The following is a 21,874-nucleotide window of genomic DNA, read 5'->3' on the forward strand; positions in this document are numbered from 1 at the left end:
TTACATAGTTGTTATTTAAGATAAGCACCTCTTGTCGCTTTGCCCTGGCATGAAGGGCTGTCTGGTGAGATGTCTTACTCATGGTACTCTGAGAACCAGGGTTACGCAAGTTACCTAAAGATCTCATTTCTAGCATTCATTTCACCGTCTCACTATGGGAAATGGAGACTCCAGTATTGCCAGACAAGCTTATGTCAAGGACTCAGTGCCCAGTGCTTGAAGCGGAGACTTCCAACCTGTAAAACTGGACAAAAATGAGAGGTGAAGACCAGCTTGCCTCTGCAAGACCGGCTTGCGGCCTGCAGGCTTGCTCCACCACGAGTGAAGTAAGCCGGAAGGCCGTTTGCTGCCTGCCACCCTATACACCCTACACATATACTATAATCATATGTGTATTGTTTGTGTATTTATACACAAATACTCATATGTATTCGAATAATAATAATAATAATATTAATAATAATAATTAAAAAAGAAAATGCATGAATAAACTTTCTGAATCCTTTATCATCTGCAACTGAAAATAGTTGTGGACGATTACTATACCTTTCTAATGTGACGATGTTGTCTCTTGTTGTTGTCCCTGGCTCTCTTTCTCTGTCTTTCCCTGCCCTCTGTTCCTGTGCTACTGCGAGTACTACCGCCCCTCCCCCCCTCTGCTCAGTGCAAGCACAAGGGTCACGTGCGGAGTGAAGCGGAAAAATACGGAGACCCACAGGGGACATGGGAGAAAAAAAAATTAAGACGGACTTTTGCGAGATCTGGCAAAACAAACTCCGGGTCTCGCAAAAGTTTTGCGAGATCCCGAGTTTGTTTTGCAAGATCCCGAGTTTGTTTTGCCAGATCTCGCAAAACTTTTGCGAGATCTGGCAAAAGTCCGTCTTAATTTTTTTTCCTCCCATGTCCCCTCCGGGGCTCCGTAGAAAAAAGTGAGAGAAAGAAAGAAAAAAAAAAACCACTCGGCTCGCGTCGTTCACTTCAAAGAGTCGGCTCTAAGAGCCGTTTCGATCGCGACCGACACATCACTAATATGCAGCCTTTGTAATTCTTCAGAAGAGAAAGGGAGCGGGGAGAATGCTGACAGTACAATAGGTACAAATACCCCAACCACCTAGGCACATAGGTCGGGTTGGGCTTTAGTGACACCCTATTACAAGCATAGCCCTAAAGAATGTAGCCTCATGGGCAGTGCAGTCCGTGCTGCAGGGAGAATGGACTGCCATACCTGTTATGTGTCTGTGAGTGCGAGGAGGGAGAAAAAGAGTGGAAAAGTACGAGCTGTCACCGAGCAGAAACGGGAAATGGAAGCATGTAAATATAATAATAACCACTGCAGCCAAAAAGAGTGCCTGACGAGCCCAGTTGTAAGTAAGCTCTTAAGACTCGACTGTACACTGTGTTCGTGTTTTCCTCCGAAACAAAAAGTTCGGTTGGAGCAGCCTTTCAACGCCTCTCTCCGTCTCTCGCTAGCAAAGTTGACTCAGACAACAAAGTAAACCTAGTTTTCAGCTACGAGCCCGACACGGAACCGGATGTATTAGCCAGAGGTCCCTTTAGGGTTTTACGCCTTTACGGTTCGGAGCCGCGAACCTGTTTTACAGCTGCGGAATAGTTTTCTATACGAGATCGCTGCAGAAAGTGCAGCCTTACCTAATGTCAACCTACTGTTACTCATTTTATATTAAGATTTAAAACCTAGTTGGTATTGGTATGGCAAATAACCTTCAGTAAAAGTAATAAGTCACACAGCAATAGTACATTCATGTAGTTGTAAATAGCATGATAATATAATAAGTAATCCAAAGTATTCAGAATACGTTACTCTCATTGAGACACAGGCATTAGAAGCCAGTAAGAGGCTATTGTAATGGAATAGAGTTACTCATATTTTGTATTTTAAATACGAATTCCGATACATGTAGTCCGTTACTCCCCAACACTGGCCACAATCCGCCCCAGTTTCAGCTGTGGGCAAAAGGGGGTCTGTTCCCAACAGGCTAACCTTGGCACATCAGTCATCGTCTGAGACTCTTCATGTTGAAGCGGGTGCAGTGCAGGAACCAGGGGTTTCGATTGCAAGCTGGGACATGTTTCCAGCCCAAGGCAACACAAGCAGACCTGGTGTGTGTTCTTACTCGAGACCCCATACATTGGAGTCTCCGCGTCCTCCAGTATAAGGGAAACTTGCGATTTTTTGCTAGCTGGTATACTAACGTCGAAGGATGTGAGTTAGTTGCTTGGTAAACCTGGCTGAAGACGAACGGTGGTAGCTGGTGTGCTAAACTGTGCAAAAAGGACCGCCTTACTGGAAGGTAAGTGGTATGACGACCAATCTTTGGTGAAGATTCGGGTTCAGAAGAGACAAGCAAAGGTAGCTAGCACCCAGCAACAGGAAATAGCTACGCTCCTATCTGTGGAAAGTGAAGTTAACTATTCTAAGAAGGTTGAGATATGCCCTGAAGCAAGAAGAGGTTTTTGAATAACAACTATGTAATAGTGCAAGCCATATAGGTGTTGTTGTTTTAGTAATGTGAGGTAGGGCTGGGCCACATTATACCGTTCACGGTAAAACCGGTACAATGTTACGCAACAATAAGAAATTAAAATATGACCATAGAATATGGCTCATTTGCATGAGGGGCGCAAAAAAGGTTGGGGACTGCTGCACTACAAGACATCATTCCCATCATTGAAAACGTAGAAATCGGATGTCCTTGCAGAGCCTTAACTCCCTTAACTCTTGTACATCCGATTTCGACTGAAGCTGTCTGGTGAGGCTTGCTATGTCCATTTTGATTGTTAATGGTTAAAAATGTTTTTTATGGATCACAAGGTATAAAACTACTTAAAAAGACACACACACACACAAAGTAACTCGGCCAGAGTGCCTATTTCGGGTCACCTTTGCCAGTCCCAAGTACGGATAAAGGAAGAGGGTTGGAATTGTGACATTAAAAAAACAAAAGCTCTTCCATGATGTTATTTCTCTCCTACAGCGTTTGTTGCTACGGAGCCCCGCAGGGGACATGGGAGAAAAAAAAATTAAGACGGACTTTTGCGAGATCTCGCAAAACTAACTCGGGATCTCGCAAAACTTTTACGGGATCTCACAAAAGTTTTAGCCGCATTCTTCGGACGCCGGTTCGAAGCCGACCGGGAGGTCGAGGCACGATGTGCCGGGAAAGCGGTGTTCCTCCCGGCTGTAGTAGGTCTCGACCTACTACAGCTAAAAATGTGGCTAAAACTTTTGCGAGATCCCGAGTTTGTTTTGCGAGATCCCGAGTTTGTTTTGCGAGATCTCGCAAAAGTCTGTCTTAATTTTTTTTTCTCCCATGTCTCCTGCAGGGCTCCATATGTTGCATAGGCATGACCTATTATGCAAATTAGGCGATGACATAATTTAGTTACCAAAGTCAAACGAACACTGCGGCACACTGAGAGTTAAAAACTTTCTAAATTCTTTCATCTTTAATTAAATGATCAGCGTTGCTGCTTTACCAGGTTTAACAATTAAGTTTAACATCCAGGCATCCGTGAAAACAGAATTTATTAAATTATTAATAATAATTGAGTTAGAAGTTAGCAGAAATTAGCGCGCTAGTTTTGCCAGTTACCTAAACATTCAATTAAATTAAAACATACAGCCCTGCTATCACTTCCACCGTAGATGAAGACAGAAACTATATAGATAGATCAGAATTTGTCAAATAATCTCAATGAGATTTTACCTGGATAAATAAAGGACTAATAATAAAACTGTTATCAATGAAGGTGGTATGCAGTTCTTCACCACACTGGTCTCCAGTCCAACAAGCGCCCACCGCAGGCAGGAGGAAGCACTCGGTCAGCTTCCTCTGACTGGAAACTTTCAGCTGTGGTGAACAGCTCTTACCAAAGCCAAACTTAGCCTCATGTTTGCCATTTAAATGTTTAAAAAGAGAGAAAAAAATAAGTTTAAATAATGTGGGTTATGCTGCTGTCTTTGTTTAGTCCCTCTAACAAAAGGACTATCTGGCTCTTTAAAATTCTTCAGTGTACAGGGAGTGCAGAATTATTAGGCAAATGAGTATTTTGTCCACATCATCCTCTTCATGCATGTTGTCTTACTCCAAGCTGTATAGGCTCGAAATCCTACTACCAATTAAGCATATTAGGTGATGTGCATCTCTGTAATGAGAAGGGTCTAATGACATCAACACCCTATATCAGGTGTGCATAATTATTAGGCAACGTCCTTTCCTTTGGCAAAATGGGTCAAAAGAAGGACTTGACAGGCTCAGAAAAGTCAAAAATAGTGAGATATCTTGCAGAGGGATGCAGCAGTCTCAAAATTGCAAAGCTTCTGAAGCGTGATCATCAAACAATCAAGCGTTTCATTCAAAATAGTCAACAGGGTCGCAAGAAGCGTGTGGAAAAACCAAGGCGCAAAATAACTGCCCATGAACTGAGAAAAGTCAAGCGTGCAGCTGCCAAGATGCCACTTGCCACCAGTTTGGCCATATTTCAGAGCTGCAACATCACTGGAGTGCCCAAAAGCACAAGGTGTGCAATACTCAGAGACATGGCCAAGGTAAGAAAGGCTGAAAGACGACCACCACTGAACAAGACACACAAGCTGAAACGTCAAGACTGGGCCAAGAAATATCTCAAGACTGGTTTTTCTAAGGTTTTATGGACTGATGAAATGAGAGTGAGTCTTGATGGGCCAGATGGATGGGCCCGTGGCTGGATTGGTAAAGGGCAGAGAGCTCCAGTCCGACTCAGACGCCAGCAAGGTGGAGGTGGAGTACTGGTTTGGGCTGGTATCATCAAAGATGAGCTTGTGGGGCCTTTTCGGGTTGAGGATGGAGTCAAGCTCAACTCCCAGTCCTACTGCCAGTTTCTGGAAGACACCTTCTTCAAGCAGTGGTACAGGAAGAAGTCTGCATCCTTCAAGAAAAACATGATTTTCATGCAGGACAATGCTCCATCACACGCGTCCAAGTACTCCACAGCGTGGCTGGCAAGAAAGGGTATAAAAGAAGAAAAACTAATGACATGGCCACCTTGTTCACCTGATCTGGACCCCATTGAGAACCTGTGGTCCATCATCAAATGTGAGATTTACAAGGAGGGAAAACAGTACACCTCTCTGAACAGTGTCTGGGAGGCTGTGGTTGCTGCTGCACGCAATGTTGATGGTGAACAGATCAAAACACTGACAGAATCCATGGATGGCAGGCTTTTGAGTGTCCTTGCAAAGAAAGGTGGCTATATTGGTCGCTGATTTGTTTTTGTTTTGTTTTTGAATGTCAGAAATGTATATTTGTGAATGTGGAGATGTTATATTGGTTTCACTGGTAAAAATAAATAATTGAAATGGGTATATATTTGTTTTTTTTTAAGTTGCCTAATAATTATGCACAGTAATAGTCACCTGCACACACAGATATCCCCCTAAAATAGCTAAAACTAAAAACAAACTACAAACTACTTCCAAAAACATTCAGCTTTGATATTAATGAGTTTTTTGGGTTCATTGAGAACATGGTTGTTGTTCAATAATAAAATTATTCCTCAAAAATGCAACTTGCCTAATAATTCTGCGCTCCCTGTATGTTCATACACAGTCCTCTAACATAAACTGAAATATCCTGTGAAAGTGCTCTCAAAAGGGAAGTCATTTTCTCACAATGTTAATTTATATAGATTTATGTAAATCCTGATTACGTTAGAGCGAAATCTTTAGGGTTTATCACAGTTTATCACATTTGTCATGGGTCCCCAACTGTTAAAAAAGTGAGATAATTCATCATTATAGCACAGTAAAAACGACATAAATATTTATTGGAGATAATTAAGGCGACAAAACCATGTTGTCTTTCAGACAAGTAGTGAAAAAGAGTCCAAAATACACATCAAGTTTGCTGAAATTAGTATTTAATAAGAGAGTGCCATTTTTCTATTTAAACAAAAGTCGTGTAAGTCTTTATATTCATATTTGAGTTTATTTTCTGTAGTGGTGACAATATAATGATGTAATGTGTTTGATGTCTGTTTGAAAAGTCTACATAAATTAAGTGGCGTTTGTTAAAGTCAAAATTCAGGGATACAACACACATTGAAGTCATAGTATTAGAGAAACCAGTTTTTTAATTAAACAGTACTTATACACATGTGTAATGCAACACTAACAGATACAAAATATTAAAAAAGAGAAAAGTGTGCAACAATACTGCGGTCCTTTTTTCTTCTTCAGTACATTCTTACAATGGTAAGGTGGCGCAGTTTAATAGTATTCTATCAGAATTTCAAGCATAAAACAAATCACATTCAGATTATGTGATTTTCTAAGAATTATACCTTTGTCATCAAAGGATAACACTCGAGAAAATGAAACTGTATACAACAGGCTTGCTACAGGTAATTCAGATTGATGAAGGGAGGAATCGATCTGCCGTGTGATCAGAAGCTAGGTGTTGAAGCAGTGCGTGGCCCAGTGGTTGAGACAGCGTTCTTCCTGTAATTCAAAATAAAAACGATGGAGTTAATAATCGGAATAACTCAAAATAAGCAAATTAGTTTTGGCTCTAAAAATGCCCCCCTTCTGACCGGTAAATACAGAAACTAAGTTAATAGGATTTTGTATAGAAAGTTAGCTAAACGTTAAAACTGACGGTTCTATGAAATGTTCGCATGTATTCTAAAAGTGATAAGTGTATGACTGATAAGAAATTCTCACTTTTGCAGAGTTTTGAGAAGGCCTGGAAACCACTTGGCCTCTGGATTGACACAGATCTTAGCACCAGACCTCACAGTGATCCTGTTGAGAAAGCAGAAGATTCAAAAGATTACTTAAAAATGGAGAAATTATCACGCTGCACAAACTTGATTGAAACTGAAGCAGAAACAAAACTAAGACATGAAGTAAAAGTTTCATTTTTGCTCTTAGTTTACAGTTCTGTGTGTCAGCAGGTAACTTCAAACTTGCATCATCATCATCAGTGCAAGTTATAATACAATAAGCTCAAAGCGTAAAAGGGCTTTATTGACATTTACATGGTTTACAGAACAGTGAAAAAGTTTAAAATTACAGTATAAAAGCTTAAAATGAAAAACTCTTAAAGATATGAAGATAAAATACTCAAGTAATAAAGTATATTTCTCAACAATGAAGTACATATAGTACACTTGAGTATTTCAAATGTGTGCATTTTTGTAAGTTTCTACAACATTTCTATAGAAAGCTTTATTTTATTGTGCTCTGCAATCTTTAAAGACACTTTCAATATAAACTGTGATGCATTACAGTAGAGAGTAAAAAGCACCGTTAAAAAACGTCACCTTTGCAAATACTCACATGATTTCAGTTCGGGGGCAGTGACCTGAAACAGGAGTCACCTCAATCTTCTTGACCATCTTAGCAAAAACAGGTCTCATGGTCGTCTTTCTACAGCGGCAGGTATTTATGGTAAAACCTGAAAAGAAGCATTTATATTATTTTAGGAGGAAAGAGTTTGTGAAAACAGGAAAACAGTAAGAAGCCCCAAAGAAGTCAGTAGATGGACTTCAGGTAATAACCTTCAAACACTCAAAACAAAATTTACTTTCAACTACAGGAAAAAGTTTTAATATTTCTACTAATATTTTAATATTTCTACATTTCTACTATTCTTTGTTTTTTTATCACTGATGTAAAAATATAAATGCCTGCAATATTTCAATATAAGCCGCTCACCAGGCGCCTGTGGCACTTTTATTTAACTGTGTCATTTGCTCAGGCCCGGCCCTAACCAATCTGGCACCCTAGGCAAGATTTTAGGTGGCGCCCCCCTACATCGGCAGTGTAGTGTATGTACTCACAAGAAACCGAATAGCTTTGTCTTTGACCTTTGTTTTTTTACTTAAAGAAAGCAAATTCACAATCAGAATAATTAACAAGATAAAAAAATATATGAATAAATAAATGAATACAAAAAATAAAAAATGAATATATGAAATACAATAAATTTTACATACATAAACACAATAAAATGTGTCAACAAGTTGGAAAAAATAAATTAAAAATACAATATAAATAAGGCAACAGGAACACCGCTTGATGCTGCTGCAAAACTGGTGGGTTGTGCTGCTGAGGTGGAGGCAACAGGAAGACTGCTTGATGCTGCTGCATCATGGCTGGGTTGTGCTGCTGATGCTGCATCACTGGTGGGTTGTGCTGCTGAAGTGGAGGCAGCAGCGGTAGATGTGGTAGATGGCCCAGGGGTGGGATTTAGAAACTTCAACAGTGCATCTGAAGAGAGGAGTATGTGACACCACTGAGTATTAAAGTCTAATAATAAAAACATATGATTCCAGGAATAAAATGAAATGATATAATATAAATGAAAAACCAAAGAGATATATGTGTGATGTTAACTGATATGCAAATTAGATTAGATTCAATTTATTGTCATCATTACAGTGAAATGCTGAATAGCAGAATGCAAAGTAACAGCATAATATCATATGAGAATGTTATGTTATGATTATCTTTGACCGAATCACAGCAGTGCTCATATTAAAAAACAGCATTCCCTCTCATGTGATATTGCTTAATTAACATTAATGATGTGCACTTTAACAACTAGGCTTACAACTATAATATATACAGGGGTGGAAAAGTGACTATTACCTGCAGGGTAAACGTTAGCTAACCAGAAGGCAATAACAATGTAAACAAAAAACACCTGCTTAAAAGATTAATACAAATGAGGAATGGTGGGAAAGGTGGGAGTACTGTAATTACCTAACGTTACATTATTATTTTCCATAACAATTTAGCCCCCTCCACAATATTAACTGACGTTAAAACGGTTAACTAGCTATTTATTGATTAGCAATTAGCGAATCATGTAACATTAGCTTAATACTAAAAATTTAGGTTACTATCACATTCAGACAAATAATTTCATGTAGGCTAACGTTACCTACCTCTGTCTTTTTCTCGTTCTCTTTTTTCTTCCCTGGGCACCTGACAGTTTTGGCCGTTTTGACATCTTGTGTTGATTTTTTGATGTGGTGACGTCCAAAAGGAACCATGATACGGGAAGGGAGGGGGCGCACCGTGCGGGGAGGGGGGGCGTAATGTTGTAACAAATAATATTTCTATTAAATAAGCTTTACTTTGCATTTTAATTAACGTGGGATTATTTTTTGTATTTAGAAATAATAGTACCAACTTTTTTTTTCTTTTTTTTTTCTTTTTCAACATTTGTGGCACTGGCGTGGTGCCCCCTGATGGACGGCGCCCTTAGCATTTGCCTATACAGCCTATGCCACGGGCCGGCCCTGCATTTGCTGAGTGCTGTAGACTGTAGTATATATTTACTCTTTATCATGCTGCTGTAACATAAAAATTTCCCTTGTGGGATCAATAATTTATCGATCTGTCTGTCTAATGTATTTTTAAACAGAATAACTAAAGTAAGACGATAAATATGAATAAAATAATGACCTCAAAATCAAATGGTATATTTTGCCCTCCTGTGAGATACCAAACTGTACAAATATTCTCAATTAAAGCAGTGATGTTTTCTTACCATGCAGAGACACGATGCAACAGCAGAAAGTCAGAGCGACCAGCAGGAGCAGTGGCTTGTTCATCTTCGTGATGGTTGTTTTGATCTTTGAGGACCAGTGAGGATGCAAGAGAGAAAGTCTGAGTGAACGAAGTCGAGTGTGGGTTTATAAAGCTGAGAAAGAGGAAGTAAGTTTTGAAACTCTGTGACATTTTCTGTAGTTTTCTGCTCACTGTGCTAAATTTATCAAACACTCCCATTTCGTCACTGCTCAAAATAAAATGTCATAAAAACAGAATTATAAAATAAAATAATAAATATAATTGCATATTATTATATAATAAAAACATGTTGAATTGCATATTATATAATTATAAATGTTATATATGATTACCAATCATGTAAATACTGAGTACATTTAATAGGGGATTTCTTTGATTACTGGATGCTAGCTCCAAATCTAAGGCTGTAAAGATGCTCAGCTACACTCAGACACTTCAGCGGTTACACCTTGCTAGTATAAATACATAAATAAAGTAAAATATTTCATTTGGCAGAGCAGCACTTCCGTAATTGAGGGCTGTTAACCTTTTCCGTTTCTGCTTTATTGACTGGGGGAATTTTGTCTCAGCCCCTTAAATTAGACTGCTTCTCATACATGAATATTAGATGGACAACCCAGAATTACACCGATAAAACTTATTTACGCGCATCTGCTGGAATCAGACTGGGAACTCCTGATCAATCACAAAATGCTTTTGTGGGTCATAAGAGGACCCTAAAGATTCATTTTTTAAGTCTCCCCAGCATGCCGCACTGTGGTTTAGTGTAGAGCTGCTGTAATTAATCCTAAATAATGTTTTGCTTTAGATTTATTGGGTTTTTTTACACTTACAATTAAATTTAAATATGATTTTCAAGTGAAAATATCAAGAAAAAAGGAGGGAAAGGAATAAAGGGATCCAAAGCCATTGTTTTATTTTTGGGCTGTGGTTTTGGCCTATGCACATACTTTCCCCCTTCATAAAGTAACAGCTGTGATGACTAATAACACTTCAACATTAAGTAATGCTGAAAGACGACATCGGTCATGACTGAAACTTTCACCACTATATGAGCTACTTGGATAATATCTGCCTCTCTTGAGGGACTTTGAAAGTGGCCTCTGTCTCTGTGCTGGGGATCAGCGTGTCTGAGGGATCTCCTTCCTCCTCTTTTCCTTCCAAGGATTAAAGTTATTTCTTGTTTTACGATATTTTGTGTGTTTACATAAGTTGATGAAGTTTGCACAGCAGGGACTCTTTGTCCAACATTCATCACTGTTAGCAACTTTTTCATTTACAGCAGGGAAGTACCTCTGCACAGGGCTCAGGGCTCTACTCAGTGCCACTTAGTCACGTGACCGCAGGTCGACTAAACACAGTAGAGCAGGAAGCTGCGAGTAGGGGGCGGAGCAAAGTGTGTCTGAATGACGTGAACGGTGTTAACTTTAGGTTACTTGCATAAACCTGGTTCTCAGAGTTGCATGAGTGAGATGTGTCACTATGGAATGCGCCTCCCCGCATATTCCTCAGATGCATTTATCTCATTCTGCCAATCCTGATTGGCTGGTGATTGCAATCATTATGTCGGGCAGAGCCACCCACCCTTAAATAGCTTGTGCTATTACATAGTTGTTATTTAAGATAAGCACCTCTTGTCGCTTTGCCCCGGCATGAAGGGCTGTCTGGTGAGATGTCTTACTCATGGTACTCTGAGAACCAGGGTTACGCAAGTTACCTAAAGATCTCATTTCTAGTATTCATTTCACCGTCTCACTATGGGAAATGGAGACTCCAGTATTGCCAGACAAGCTTATGTCAAGGACTCAGTGCCCAGTACTTGAAGCGGAGACTTCCAACCTGTAAAACTGGACAAAAATGAGAGGTGAAGACCAGCTTGCCTCTGCAAGACCGGCTGGCAGCTTGCAGGCTTGCTCCACCACGAGTGAAGTAAGCCGGAAGGCCGTTTGCTGCCTGCCACCCTATACACCCTACACATATACTATAATCATATGTGTATTGTTTGTGTATTTATACACAAATACTCATATGTATTCGAATAATAATAATAATAATATTAATAATAATAATTAAAAAAGAAAATGCATGAATAAACTTTCTGAATCCTTTATCATCTGCAACTGAAAATAGTTGTGGACGATTACTATACCTTTCTAATGTGACGATGTTGTCTCTTGTTGTTGTCCCTGGCTCTCTTTCTCTGTCTTTCCCTGCCCTCTGTTCCTGTGCTACTGCGAGTACTACCGCCCCTCCCCCCCTCTGCTCAGTGCAAGCACAAGGGTCACGTGCGGAGTGAAGCGGAAAAATACGGAGACCCGCAGGGGACATGGGAGAAAAAAAGATTAAGACGGACTTTTGCGAGATCTGGCAAAACAAACTCGGGATCTGGCAAAAGTTTTGCCAGATCTCGCAAAAGTTTTGCGAGATCCCGAGTTTGTTTTGCAAGATCCCGAGTTTGTTTTGCCAGATCTCGCAAAACTTTTGCGAGATCTGGCAAAAGTCCATCTTAATTTTTTTTTCTCCCATGTCCCCTGCGGGGCTCCGTAGAAAAAAGTGAGAGAAAGAAAGAAAAAAAAACCCACTCGGCTCGCGTCGTTCACTTCAAAGAGTCGGCTCTAAGAGCCGTTTCGTTCGCGACCGACACATCACTAATATGCAGCCTTTGTAATTCTTCAGAAGAGAAAGGGAGCGGGGAGAATGCTGACAGGACAATAGGTACAAATACCCCAACCACCTAGGCACATAGGTCGGGTTGGGCTTTAGTGACACCCTATTACAAGCATAGCCCTAAAGAATGTAGCCTCATGGGCAGTGTAGTCCGTGCTGCAGGGAGAATGGACTGCCATACCTGTTATGTGTCTGTGAGCGCGAGGAGGGAGAAAAAGAGTGGAAAAGTACGAGCTGTCACCGAGCAGAAACGGGAAATGGAAGCATGTAAATATAATAATAACCACTGCAGCCAAAAAGAGTGCCTGACGAGCCCAGTTGTAAGTAAGCTCTTAAGACTCGACTGTACACTGTGTTCGTGTTTTCCTCCGAAACAAAAAGTTCCGTTGGAGCAGCCTTTCAACGCCTCTCTCCGTCTCTCGCTAGCAAAGTTGACTCAGACAACAAAGTAAAGCTAGTTTTCAGCTACGAGCCCGACACGGAACCGGATGTATTAGCCAGAGGTCCCTTTAGGGTTTTACGCCTTTACGGTTCGGAGCCGCAAACCTGTTTTACAGGTGCAGAATAGTTTTCTATACGAGATCGCTGCAGAAAGTGCAGCCTTACCTAATGTCAACCTACTGTTACTCATTTTATATTAAGATTTAAAACCTAGTTGGTATTGGTATGGCAAATAACCTTCAGTAAAAGTAATAAGTCACACAGCAATAGTACATTCATGTAGTTGTAAATAGCATGATAATATATTAAGTAATCCAAAGTATTCAGAATACATTACTCTCATTGAGACACAGGCATTAGAGCCATTAAGAGGCTATTGTAATGGAATAGAGTTACTCATATTATGTATTTTAAATACGAAATTCCGGTACATGTATTCCGTTACTCCCCAACACTGGCCACAATCAGCCCCAGTTTCAGCTGTGGGCAAAAAGGGGTCTGTTCCCAACAGGCTAACTTGGCACATCAGTCATCGTCTGAGACTCTTCATGTTGAAGCGGGTGCAGTGCAGGAACCAGGGGTTTCGATTGCAAGCTGGGCATGTTCCAGCCCAAGGCAACACAAGCAGACCTGGTGTGTGTTCTTACTCGAGACCCCATACCTTGGAGTCTCCGCGTCCTCCAGTATAAGGGAAACTTGCGATTTTTGCTAGCTGGTATACTAACGTCGAAGGATGTGAGTTAGTTGGCTTGGTAACCTTGGCTGAAGACGAACGGTGGTAGCTGGTGTGCTAAACTGTGCAAAAAGGACCGCCTTACTGGAAGGTAAGTGGTATGACGACCAATCTTTGGTGAAGATTCGGGTTCAGAAGAGACAAGCAAAGGTAGCTAGCACCCAGCAACAGGAAATAGCTAACGCTCCTATCTGTGGAAAGTGAAGTTAACTATTCTAAGAAGGTTGAGATATGCCCTGAAGCAAGAAGAGGTTTTTGAATAACAACTATGTAATAGTGCAAGCCATATAGGTGTTGTTGTTTTAGTAATGTGAGGTAGGGCTGGGCCACATTATACCGTTCACGGTAAAACCGGTACAATGTTACGCAACAATAAGAAATTAAAATATGACCATAGAATATGGCTCATTTGCATGAGCGAAGCCGCTGTCTGGTGAGGCTTGCTATGTCCCTTTTGATTGTTAATGGTTAAAAATGTTTTTTATGAATCACAAGGTATAAAACTACTTAAAAAGACACACACACACACACACACACACAAAGTAACTCGGCCAGAGTGCCTATTTCGGGTCACTTTTGCCCAGTCCCAAGTATGAATAAAGGAGGAGGGTTGGAATTGTGACATTAAAAAAACAAAAACTCCACAATGTTTTTTCTCTCTCCTACAGCGTCTGTTGCATAGGCATGACCTATTATGCAAATTAGGCGATGACATCATTTGGCGACTTCTAGCGACTTTTAGGACAGCCAATCGCGATTTTACTTACTGAAGAGTTGGCAACACTGCGGAGCAATCTGGGTCCAAAACTCCATCCCCTTCAGGTACCAAAGTCAAACGAACACTGCGGCACACTGAGAGTTAAAAACTTCTTTCATCTTTAATTAAATGATCAGTGTTGCTGCTTTACCAGGTTTATCAATTAAGTTTAACACCCCGGTATCCGTGAAAACAGAATTTATTAAATTATTAATAATAATTGAGTTAGAAGTTAGCAGAAATTAGCGCGCTAGTTTTCCCAGTTACCTAAACATTAAATTAAATTCACTTCCACTGTAGATGAAGACAGAAACTATATAGATAGATCAGAATTTGTCAAATAATCTCAATGAGATTTTACCTGGATAAATAAAGGACTAATAATAAAACTGTTATCAATGAAGGTGGTATGCAGTTCTTCACCACACTGGTCTCCAGTCCAACAAGCGCCCACCGCAGGCAGGAGGAAGCACTCGGTCAGCTTCCTCTGACTGGAAACTTTCAGCTGTGGTGAACAGCTCTTACCAAAGCCAAACTTAGCCTCATGTTTGCCATTTAAATGTTTAAAAAGAGAGAAAAAAATAAGTTTAAATAATGTGGGTTATGCTGCTGTCTTTGTTTAGTCCCTCTAACAAAAGGACTATCTGGCTCTTTAAAATTCTTCAGTGTACAGGGAGTGCAGAATTATTAGGCAAATGAGTATTTTGTCCACATCATCCTCTTCATGCATGTTGTCTTACTCCAAGCTGTATAGGCTCGAAATCCTACTACCAATTAAGTCAAAGTCAAAGTCAACTTTATTGTCAATTCTGCCACATGTACAGGACATACAGAGAATAGAAACTTCGTTACTCTCAATCCCTAGATAAAATAGAAAATGAACATTTAAATATAAGAGTGATTAAAAATGCAAGTAAAATATTTTAAAGTAAAAAAAAATTAAATAAAATTAAATAATATAATACAATTTTACATATAACAAGAAAGCTATACAATATACAATATAAGGGTAAATGACATTGAGTGCAAACCAGGCAGAGTAGTGCAAATAGGCAAATAGTGCAAATGGAGATTTAGTAATGTACGGTAAGAGATAGTGTAAGCATATTAGGTGATGTGCATCTCTGTAATGAGAAGGGGTGTGGTCTAATGACATCAACACCCTATATCAGGTGTGCATAATTATTAGGCAACGTCCTTTCCTTTGGCAAAATGGGTCCAAAGAAGGACTTGACAGGCTCAGAAAAGTCAAAAATAGTGAGATATCTTGCAGAGGGATGCAGCAGTCTCAAAATTGCAAAGCTTCTGAAGCGTGATCATCAAACAATCAAGCGTTTCATTCAAAATAGTCAACAGGGTCGCAAGAAGCGTGTGGAAAAACCAAGGCGCAAAATAACTGCCCATGAACTGAGAAAAGTCAAGCGTGCAGCTGCCAAGATGCCACTTGCCACCAGTTTGGCCATATTTCAGAGCTGCAACATCACTGGAGTGCCCAAAAGCACAAGGTGTGCAATACTCAGAGACATGGCCAAGGTAAGAAAGGCTGAAAGACGACCACCACTGAACAAGACACACAAGCTGAAACGTCAAGACTGGGCCAAGAAGTATCTCAAGACTGGTTTTTCTAAGGTTTTATGGACTGATGAAATGAGAGTGAGTCTTGATGGGCCAGATGGATGGGCCCGTGGCTGGATTGGTAAAGAGCAGAGAGCTCCAGTCCGACTCAGACGCCAGCAAGGTGGAGGTGGAGTACTGGTTTGGGCTGGTATCATCAAAGATGAGCTTGTGGGGCCTTTTCGGGTTGAGGATGGAGTCAAGCTCAACTCCCAGTCCTACTGCCAGTTTCTGGAAGACACCTTCTTCAAGCAGTGGTACAGGAAGAAGTCTGCATCCTTCAAGAAAAACATGATTTTCATGCAGGACAATGCTCCATCACACGCGTCCAAGTACTCCACAGCGTGGCTGGCAAGAAAGGGTATAAAAGAAGAAAAACTAATGACATGGCCTCCTTGTTCACCTGATCTGGACCCCATTGAGAACCTGTGGTCCATCATCAAATGTGAGATTTACAAGGAGGGAAAACAGTACACCTCTCTGAACAGTGTCTGGGAGGCTGTGGTTGCTGCTGCACGCAATGTTGATGGTGAACAGATCAAAACACTGACAGAATCCATGGATGGCAGGCTTTTGAGTGTCCTTGCAAAGAAAGGTGGCTATATTGGTCGCTGATTTGTTTTTGAATGTCAGAAATGTATATTTGTGAATGTGGAGATGTTATATTGGTGTCACTGGTAAAAATAAATAATTGAAATGGGTATATATTTGTTTTTTTTTAAGTTGCCTAATAATTATGCACAGTAATAGTCACCTGCACACACAGATATCCCCCTAAAATAGCTAAAATTAAAAACAAACTAAAAACTACTTCCAAAAACATTCAGCTTTGATATTAATGAGTTTTTTGGGTTCATTGAGAACATGGTTGTTGTTCAATAATAAAATTATTCCTCAAAAATACAACTTGCCTAATAATTCTGCACTCCCTGTATGTTCATACACAGTCCTCTAACATAAACTGAAATATCCTGTGAAAGTTCTCTCAAAAGGGAAGTCATTTTCTCACAATGTTAATTTATATAGATTTATGTAAATCCTGATTACGTTAGAGCGAAATCTTTAGGGTTTATCACAGTTTATCACATTTGTCATGGGTCCCCAACTGTTAAAAAAGTGAGATAATTCATCATTATAGTACAGTAAAAACGACATAAATATTTATTGGAGATAATTAAGGCGACAAAACCATGTTGTCTTTCAGACAAGTGGTGAAAAAGAGTCCAAAATACACATCAAGTTTGCTGAAATTAGTATTTAATAAGAGAGTGCCATTTTTCTATTTAAACAAAAGTCGTGTAAGTCTTTATATTCATATTTGAGTTTATTTTCTGTAGTGGTGACAATATAATGATGTAATGTGTTTGATGTCTGTTTGAAAAGTCTACATAAATTAAGTGGCGTTTGTTAAAGTCAAAATTCAGGGATACAACACACATTGAAGTCATAGTATTAGAGAAACCAGTTTTTTAATTAAACAGTACTTATACACATGTGTAATGCAACACTAACAGATACAAAATATTGAAAAAGAGAAAAGTGTGCAACAATACTGCAGTCCTTTTTTCTTCTTCAGTACATTCTTACAATGGTAAGGTGGCGCAGTTTAATAGTATTCTATCAGAATTTCAAGCATAAAACAAATCACATTCAGATTATGTGATTTTCTAAGAATTATACCTTTGTCATCAAAGGATAACAGTAGAGAAAATGAAACTGTATTCGGGCTGAATACAACAGGCTTGTTACAGGTAATTCAGACTGATGAAGGGAGGAATCGATCTGCCATGTGATCAGAAGCTAGGTGTTGAAGCACTGCGTGGCCCAGTGGTTGAGACGGCGTTCTTCCTGTAATTCAAAATAAAAACGATGGAGTTAATAATCAGAATAACTCTAAATAATACAAAAACTCAGTTAACAGGATTTTTTCAGCAAGTTAGCTAAACGTTAAAACTGCCGGTTCTATGAAATGTTCGCATGTATTCTAAAAGTGATAAGTGTATGACTGATAAGAAATTCTCACTTTTGCAGAGTTTTGAGAAGGCCTGGAAACCACTTGGCCTCTGGATTGACACAGATCTTAGCACCAGACCTCACAGTGATCCTGTTGAGAAAGCAGAAGATTCAAAACATTACTTAAAAATGGAGAAATTATCACGCCGCACAAACTTGATTGAAACTGAAGCAGAAACAAAACTAAGACATGAAGTAAAAGTTTCATTTTTGCTCTTAGTTTACAGTTCTGTGTCAGCAGGTAACTTCAAACTTGCATCATCATCATCAGTGCAAGTTAAAATACAATAAGCTCAAAGTGTAAAAGGGCTTTATTGACATTTACATGGTTCACAGAACAGTGAAAAAGTTTAAAATTACAGTATAAAAGCTTAAAATGAAAAACTCTTAAAGATATGAAGATAAAATACTCAAGTAATAAAGTATATTTCTCAACAATGAAGTACATATAGTACACTTGAGTATTTCAAATGTGTGCATTTTTGTAAGTTTCCAATACATTTCTATAGAAAGCTTTATTTTATTGTGCTCTGCAATCTTTAAAGACACTTTCAATATAAACTGTGATGCATTACAGTAGAGAGTAAAAAGCACCGTTAAAAAACGTCACCTTTGCAAATACTCACATGATTTCAGTTCGGGGGCAGTGTCCTGAAACAGGAGTCACCTCAATCTTCTTGACCATCTTAGCAAAAACAGGTCTCATGGTCGTCTTTCTACAGCGGCAGGTATTTATGGTAAAACCTGAAAAGAAGCATTTATATTATTTTAGGAGGAAAGAGTTTGTGAAAACAGTAAGAAACAGTAAGAAGCCCCAAAGAAGCCAGTAGATGGACTTCGGGTAATAACCTTCAAACACTCAAAACAATATTTACTTTCAACTACAGGAAAAAGTTTTAATATTTCTACTAATATTTTAATATTTCTACATTTCTACTATTCTTTGTTTTTTATCACTGATGTAAAAATATAAATGCCTGCAATATTTCAATATAAGCCGCTCACCAGGCGCCTGTGGCACTTTTATTTAACTGTGTCATTATATATATATATATATATATATATATATATATATAAAAAAACACCCAGCACGCCCCTGCGGGCGGTTTATCCTTCAAGCTCGGGTCCTCTACCAGAGGCCTGGGAGCTTGAGGGTCCTGCGCAGTATCTTAGCTGTTCCCAGGACTGCGCTCTTCTGGACAGAGATCTCCGATGTTATTCCCGGGATCTGCTGGAGCCACTCGCCTAGCTTGGGAGTCACCGCACCTAGTGCTCCGATTACCACGGGGACCACCATTACCTTCATCCTCCACATCCTCTCGAGCTCTTCTCTGAGCCCTTGGTATTTCTCCAGCTTCTCGTGTTCCTTCTTCCTGATATTGCTGTCATTCGGAACCGCTACATCGATCACTACGGCCGTCTTCTTCTGTTTGTCTACCACCACTATGTCCGGTTGGTTAGCCACCACCATTTTGTCCGTCTGTATCTGGAAGTCCCACAGGATCTTAGCTCGGTCATTCTCCACCACCCTTGGGGGCATCTCCCATTTTGACCTCGGGACTTCCAGGTTATACTCGGCACAGATGTTCCTGTACACTATGCCGGCCACTTGGTTATGGCGTTCCATGTATGCCTTGCCTGCTAGCATCTTGCACCCTGCTGTTATGTGCTGGATTGTCTCTGGGGCATCTTTACACAGCCTGCACCTGGGGTCTTGCCTGGTGTGATAGACCCCTGCCTCTATGGATCTTGTGCTCAGAGCTTGTTCTTGTGCTGCCATGATTAGTGCCTCTGTGCTGTCTTTCAGTCCAGCTTTGTCCAGCCACTGGTAGGATTTCTGGATATCAGCCACCTCCTCTATCTGCCGGTGGTACATACCGTGCAGGGGCCTGTCCTTCCATGATGGTTCCTCGTCTCCCTCCTCTTTCTTGGGTTTCTGCTGCCTGAGGTATTCACTGAGCACTCGGTCAGTTGGGGCCATCTTCCCAATGTATTCTTGGATGTTCGTTGTCTCATCCTGGACTGTGGTGCTGACACTCACCAGTCCCCGGCCCCCTTCCTTCCGCTTAGCGTACAGCCTCAGGGTGCTGGACTTGGGGTGAAACCCTCCATGCATGGTAAGGAGCTTTCTTGTCTTTATGTCAGTGGCTTCTATCTCCTCCTTTGGCCAGCCTATTACCCCAGCAGGGTACCTGATCACGGGCAGGGCGTACGTGTTGATGGCCCGGATCTTGTTCTTACCATTCAGCTGACTCCTCAGGACTTGCCTGACCCTCTGCAGGTACTTGGTGGTTGCAGCTTTTCTAGCGGCCTCTTCATGGTTCCCATTTGCCTGCGGGATCCCCAGGTACTTGTAACTGTCCTCTATGTCTGCAATGTTGCCTTCTGGTAGTTCAATCCCCTCAGTTCTGACTACCTTCCCTCTCTTTGTTACCATCCGACTACACTTCTCCAGTCCGAACGACATTCCAATGTCATTGCTGTATAGCCTGGTAGTGTGGATCAGTGAATCGATGTCTCGTTCACTCTTGGCATACAGCTTGATGTCATCCATGTACAGGAGGTGGCTGACAACTGCTCCGTTCCGTAGTCGGTATCCGTAGCCAGTCTTGTTAATGATCTCACTGAGGGGGTTCAGGCCTATGCAGAACAGCAGTGGGGACAGAGCATCTCCTTGGTAGATCCCGCACTTGATGGTGACTTGTGCTATGGGCTTGGAGTTGGCCTCTAGTGTTGTACGCCACATCCCCATTGAGTTCCTGATGAAGGCTCTTAGGGTCCCATTGATCTTGTACAATTCTAGGCATTCCAGTATCCAGCTGTGGGGCATTGAGTCATAGGCCTTCTTGTAATCAATCCAGGCAGTGCACAGGTTGGTCAGTCTGGTCTTGCAGTCTCGGCTGACTGTTCTGTCTACCAGTAGCTGGTGTTTTGCGCCTCTGGTATTCTTGCCAATTCCTTTCTGTGTCCCACTCATGTATTGACCCATGTGCCTGTTCATCTTAGCCGATATGATGCCTGACAGGAGCTTCCATGTAGTACTGAGGCAGGTTATTGGTCGGTAGTTGGAGGGGACCGGTCCCTTCTTGGGGTCCTTGGGGATCAGGACCGTCCGACCTTCGGTTAGCCATTCCGGGTGTCTCTCGTTAACTAGCAGCTGGTTCATTTGTGCTGCCAGACGCTCGTGGAGTGCAGTCAGCTTCTTTAGCCAGTAGGCGTGAACCATGTCGGGCCCTGGTGCTGTCCAACTCTTCATACTGGAGACCCTTTCTTGGATATCTGCCACTGTGATGGTTACTGGACCCTGTTCAGGGAGGTCGCTGTGGTCTGCCCTCAGATCCACTAGCCATATATATATTTATATATATATATTATATATATATATACTATATAACTGTAGTATATATTTACTCTTTATCATGCTGCTGTAACATAAAAATTTCCCTTGTGGGATCAATAATTTATCGATCTGTCTGTCTAATGTATTTTTAAACAGAATAACTAAAGTAAGACGATAAATATGAATAAAATAATGACCTCAAAATCAAATGGTATATTACTGCATTAAAGCAGTAATGTTTTCTTACCATGCAGAGACGCGATGCAACAGCAGAAAGTCAGAGCGACCAGCAGGAGCAGTGGCTTGTTCATCTTCGTGATGGTTGTTTTGACCTTTGAGGACCAGTGAGGATGCAAGAGAGAAAGTCTGAGTGAACAAAGTCGAGTGTGGGTTTATAAAGCTGAGAAAGAGGAAGTAAGTTTGGAAACTTACTTCGTCATCACTCACATGTTGTCAATATGTCATAAAATATGTCACTACTGGAACTTCAACATTATGCACTCCACACTGTATATAAATGCCACTTGTTTTGCACATATTCAACTCTGTATATTTTATATATTTTATTATTATTATTATTATTTATTATTATTATTTATTTTTTTTTGACTATTTAATTTGTAAAATGTGTATACACACACACACACACACACACACGTAGGAAAATATTTAGTATACACATCCAGAAATGCATACGCTATTATATAT

At 40.5% G+C, this 21,874-nt stretch overlaps 2 protein-coding genes across 3 annotated transcripts; both read right to left on the minus strand.

Moving 5' to 3' along the window:
• Positions 1-6,067: 6,067 nt before the first annotated feature.
• LOC120716074 (C-X-C motif chemokine 13-like) lies at positions 6,068-9,669 on the minus strand. Of its 2 annotated transcripts, none has more exons than XR_005691796.1 (4): positions 8,953-9,476; positions 7,340-8,272; positions 6,722-6,802; positions 6,068-6,499 (listed from the first exon to the last, which is right to left on the minus strand). XR_005691796.1 is itself a non-coding variant. In XM_040003419.1 (4 exons), exons 1-4 carry the CDS (start codon positions 9,622-9,624, stop codon positions 6,445-6,447), a joined length of 318 nt encoding a protein of 105 aa, XP_039859353.1. In that variant the 5' UTR covers positions 9,625-9,669; the 3' UTR covers positions 6,068-6,444. The 2 variants fall into 2 exon arrangements, 1 of the variants encoding a protein (XP_039859353.1); XM_040003419.1 differs by lacking the exon at positions 8,953-9,476 and adding an exon at positions 9,561-9,669 and having other exon boundaries at positions 7,340-7,457.
• Positions 9,670-17,257: 7,588 nt separating this feature from the next.
• On the minus strand, positions 17,258-21,530 carry LOC120716085 (C-X-C motif chemokine 13-like). Its single transcript, XM_040003432.1, has 4 exons — positions 21,414-21,530; positions 18,453-18,570; positions 17,837-17,917; positions 17,258-17,661 (listed from the first exon to the last, which is right to left on the minus strand). Exons 1-4 carry the CDS (start codon positions 21,475-21,477, stop codon positions 17,607-17,609), a joined length of 318 nt encoding a protein of 105 aa, XP_039859366.1. The 5' UTR covers positions 21,478-21,530; the 3' UTR covers positions 17,258-17,606.
• Between the last annotated feature and the right edge of the window lie 344 nt (positions 21,531-21,874).

Source organism: Simochromis diagramma, unplaced genomic scaffold (assembly GCF_900408965.1).
Source record: "Simochromis diagramma unplaced genomic scaffold, fSimDia1.1 OVJJ01000583.1, whole genome shotgun sequence".
In the NCBI taxonomy this organism is placed as follows: Eukaryota; Metazoa; Chordata; class Actinopteri; order Cichliformes; family Cichlidae; genus Simochromis; species Simochromis diagramma.

Coding starts and splice junctions, on each gene's coding strand:
- LOC120716074 (XM_040003419.1), bottom strand. CDS start 9,624: ATGAACAAGCCACTGCTCCTGCTGGTCGCTCTGACTTTCTGCTGTTGC. Junction 7,458..9,560: donor TTGCATCGTGTCTCTGCATG/GTAAGAAAACAT, acceptor GCTTCTTTTCAG/GTTTTACCATAAATACCTGC. Junction 6,803..7,339: donor TGCCCCCGAACTGAAATCAT/GTGAGTATTTGC, acceptor CTTTCTCAACAG/GATCACTGTGAGGTCTGGTG.
- LOC120716085 (XM_040003432.1), bottom strand. CDS start 21,477: ATGAACAAGCCACTGCTCCTGCTGGTCGCTCTGACTTTCTGCTGTTGC. Junction 18,571..21,413: donor TTGCATCGCGTCTCTGCATG/GTAAGAAAACAT, acceptor GCTTCTTTTCAG/GTTTTACCATAAATACCTGC. Junction 17,918..18,452: donor TGCCCCCGAACTGAAATCAT/GTGAGTATTTGC, acceptor CTTTCTCAACAG/GATCACTGTGAGGTCTGGTG.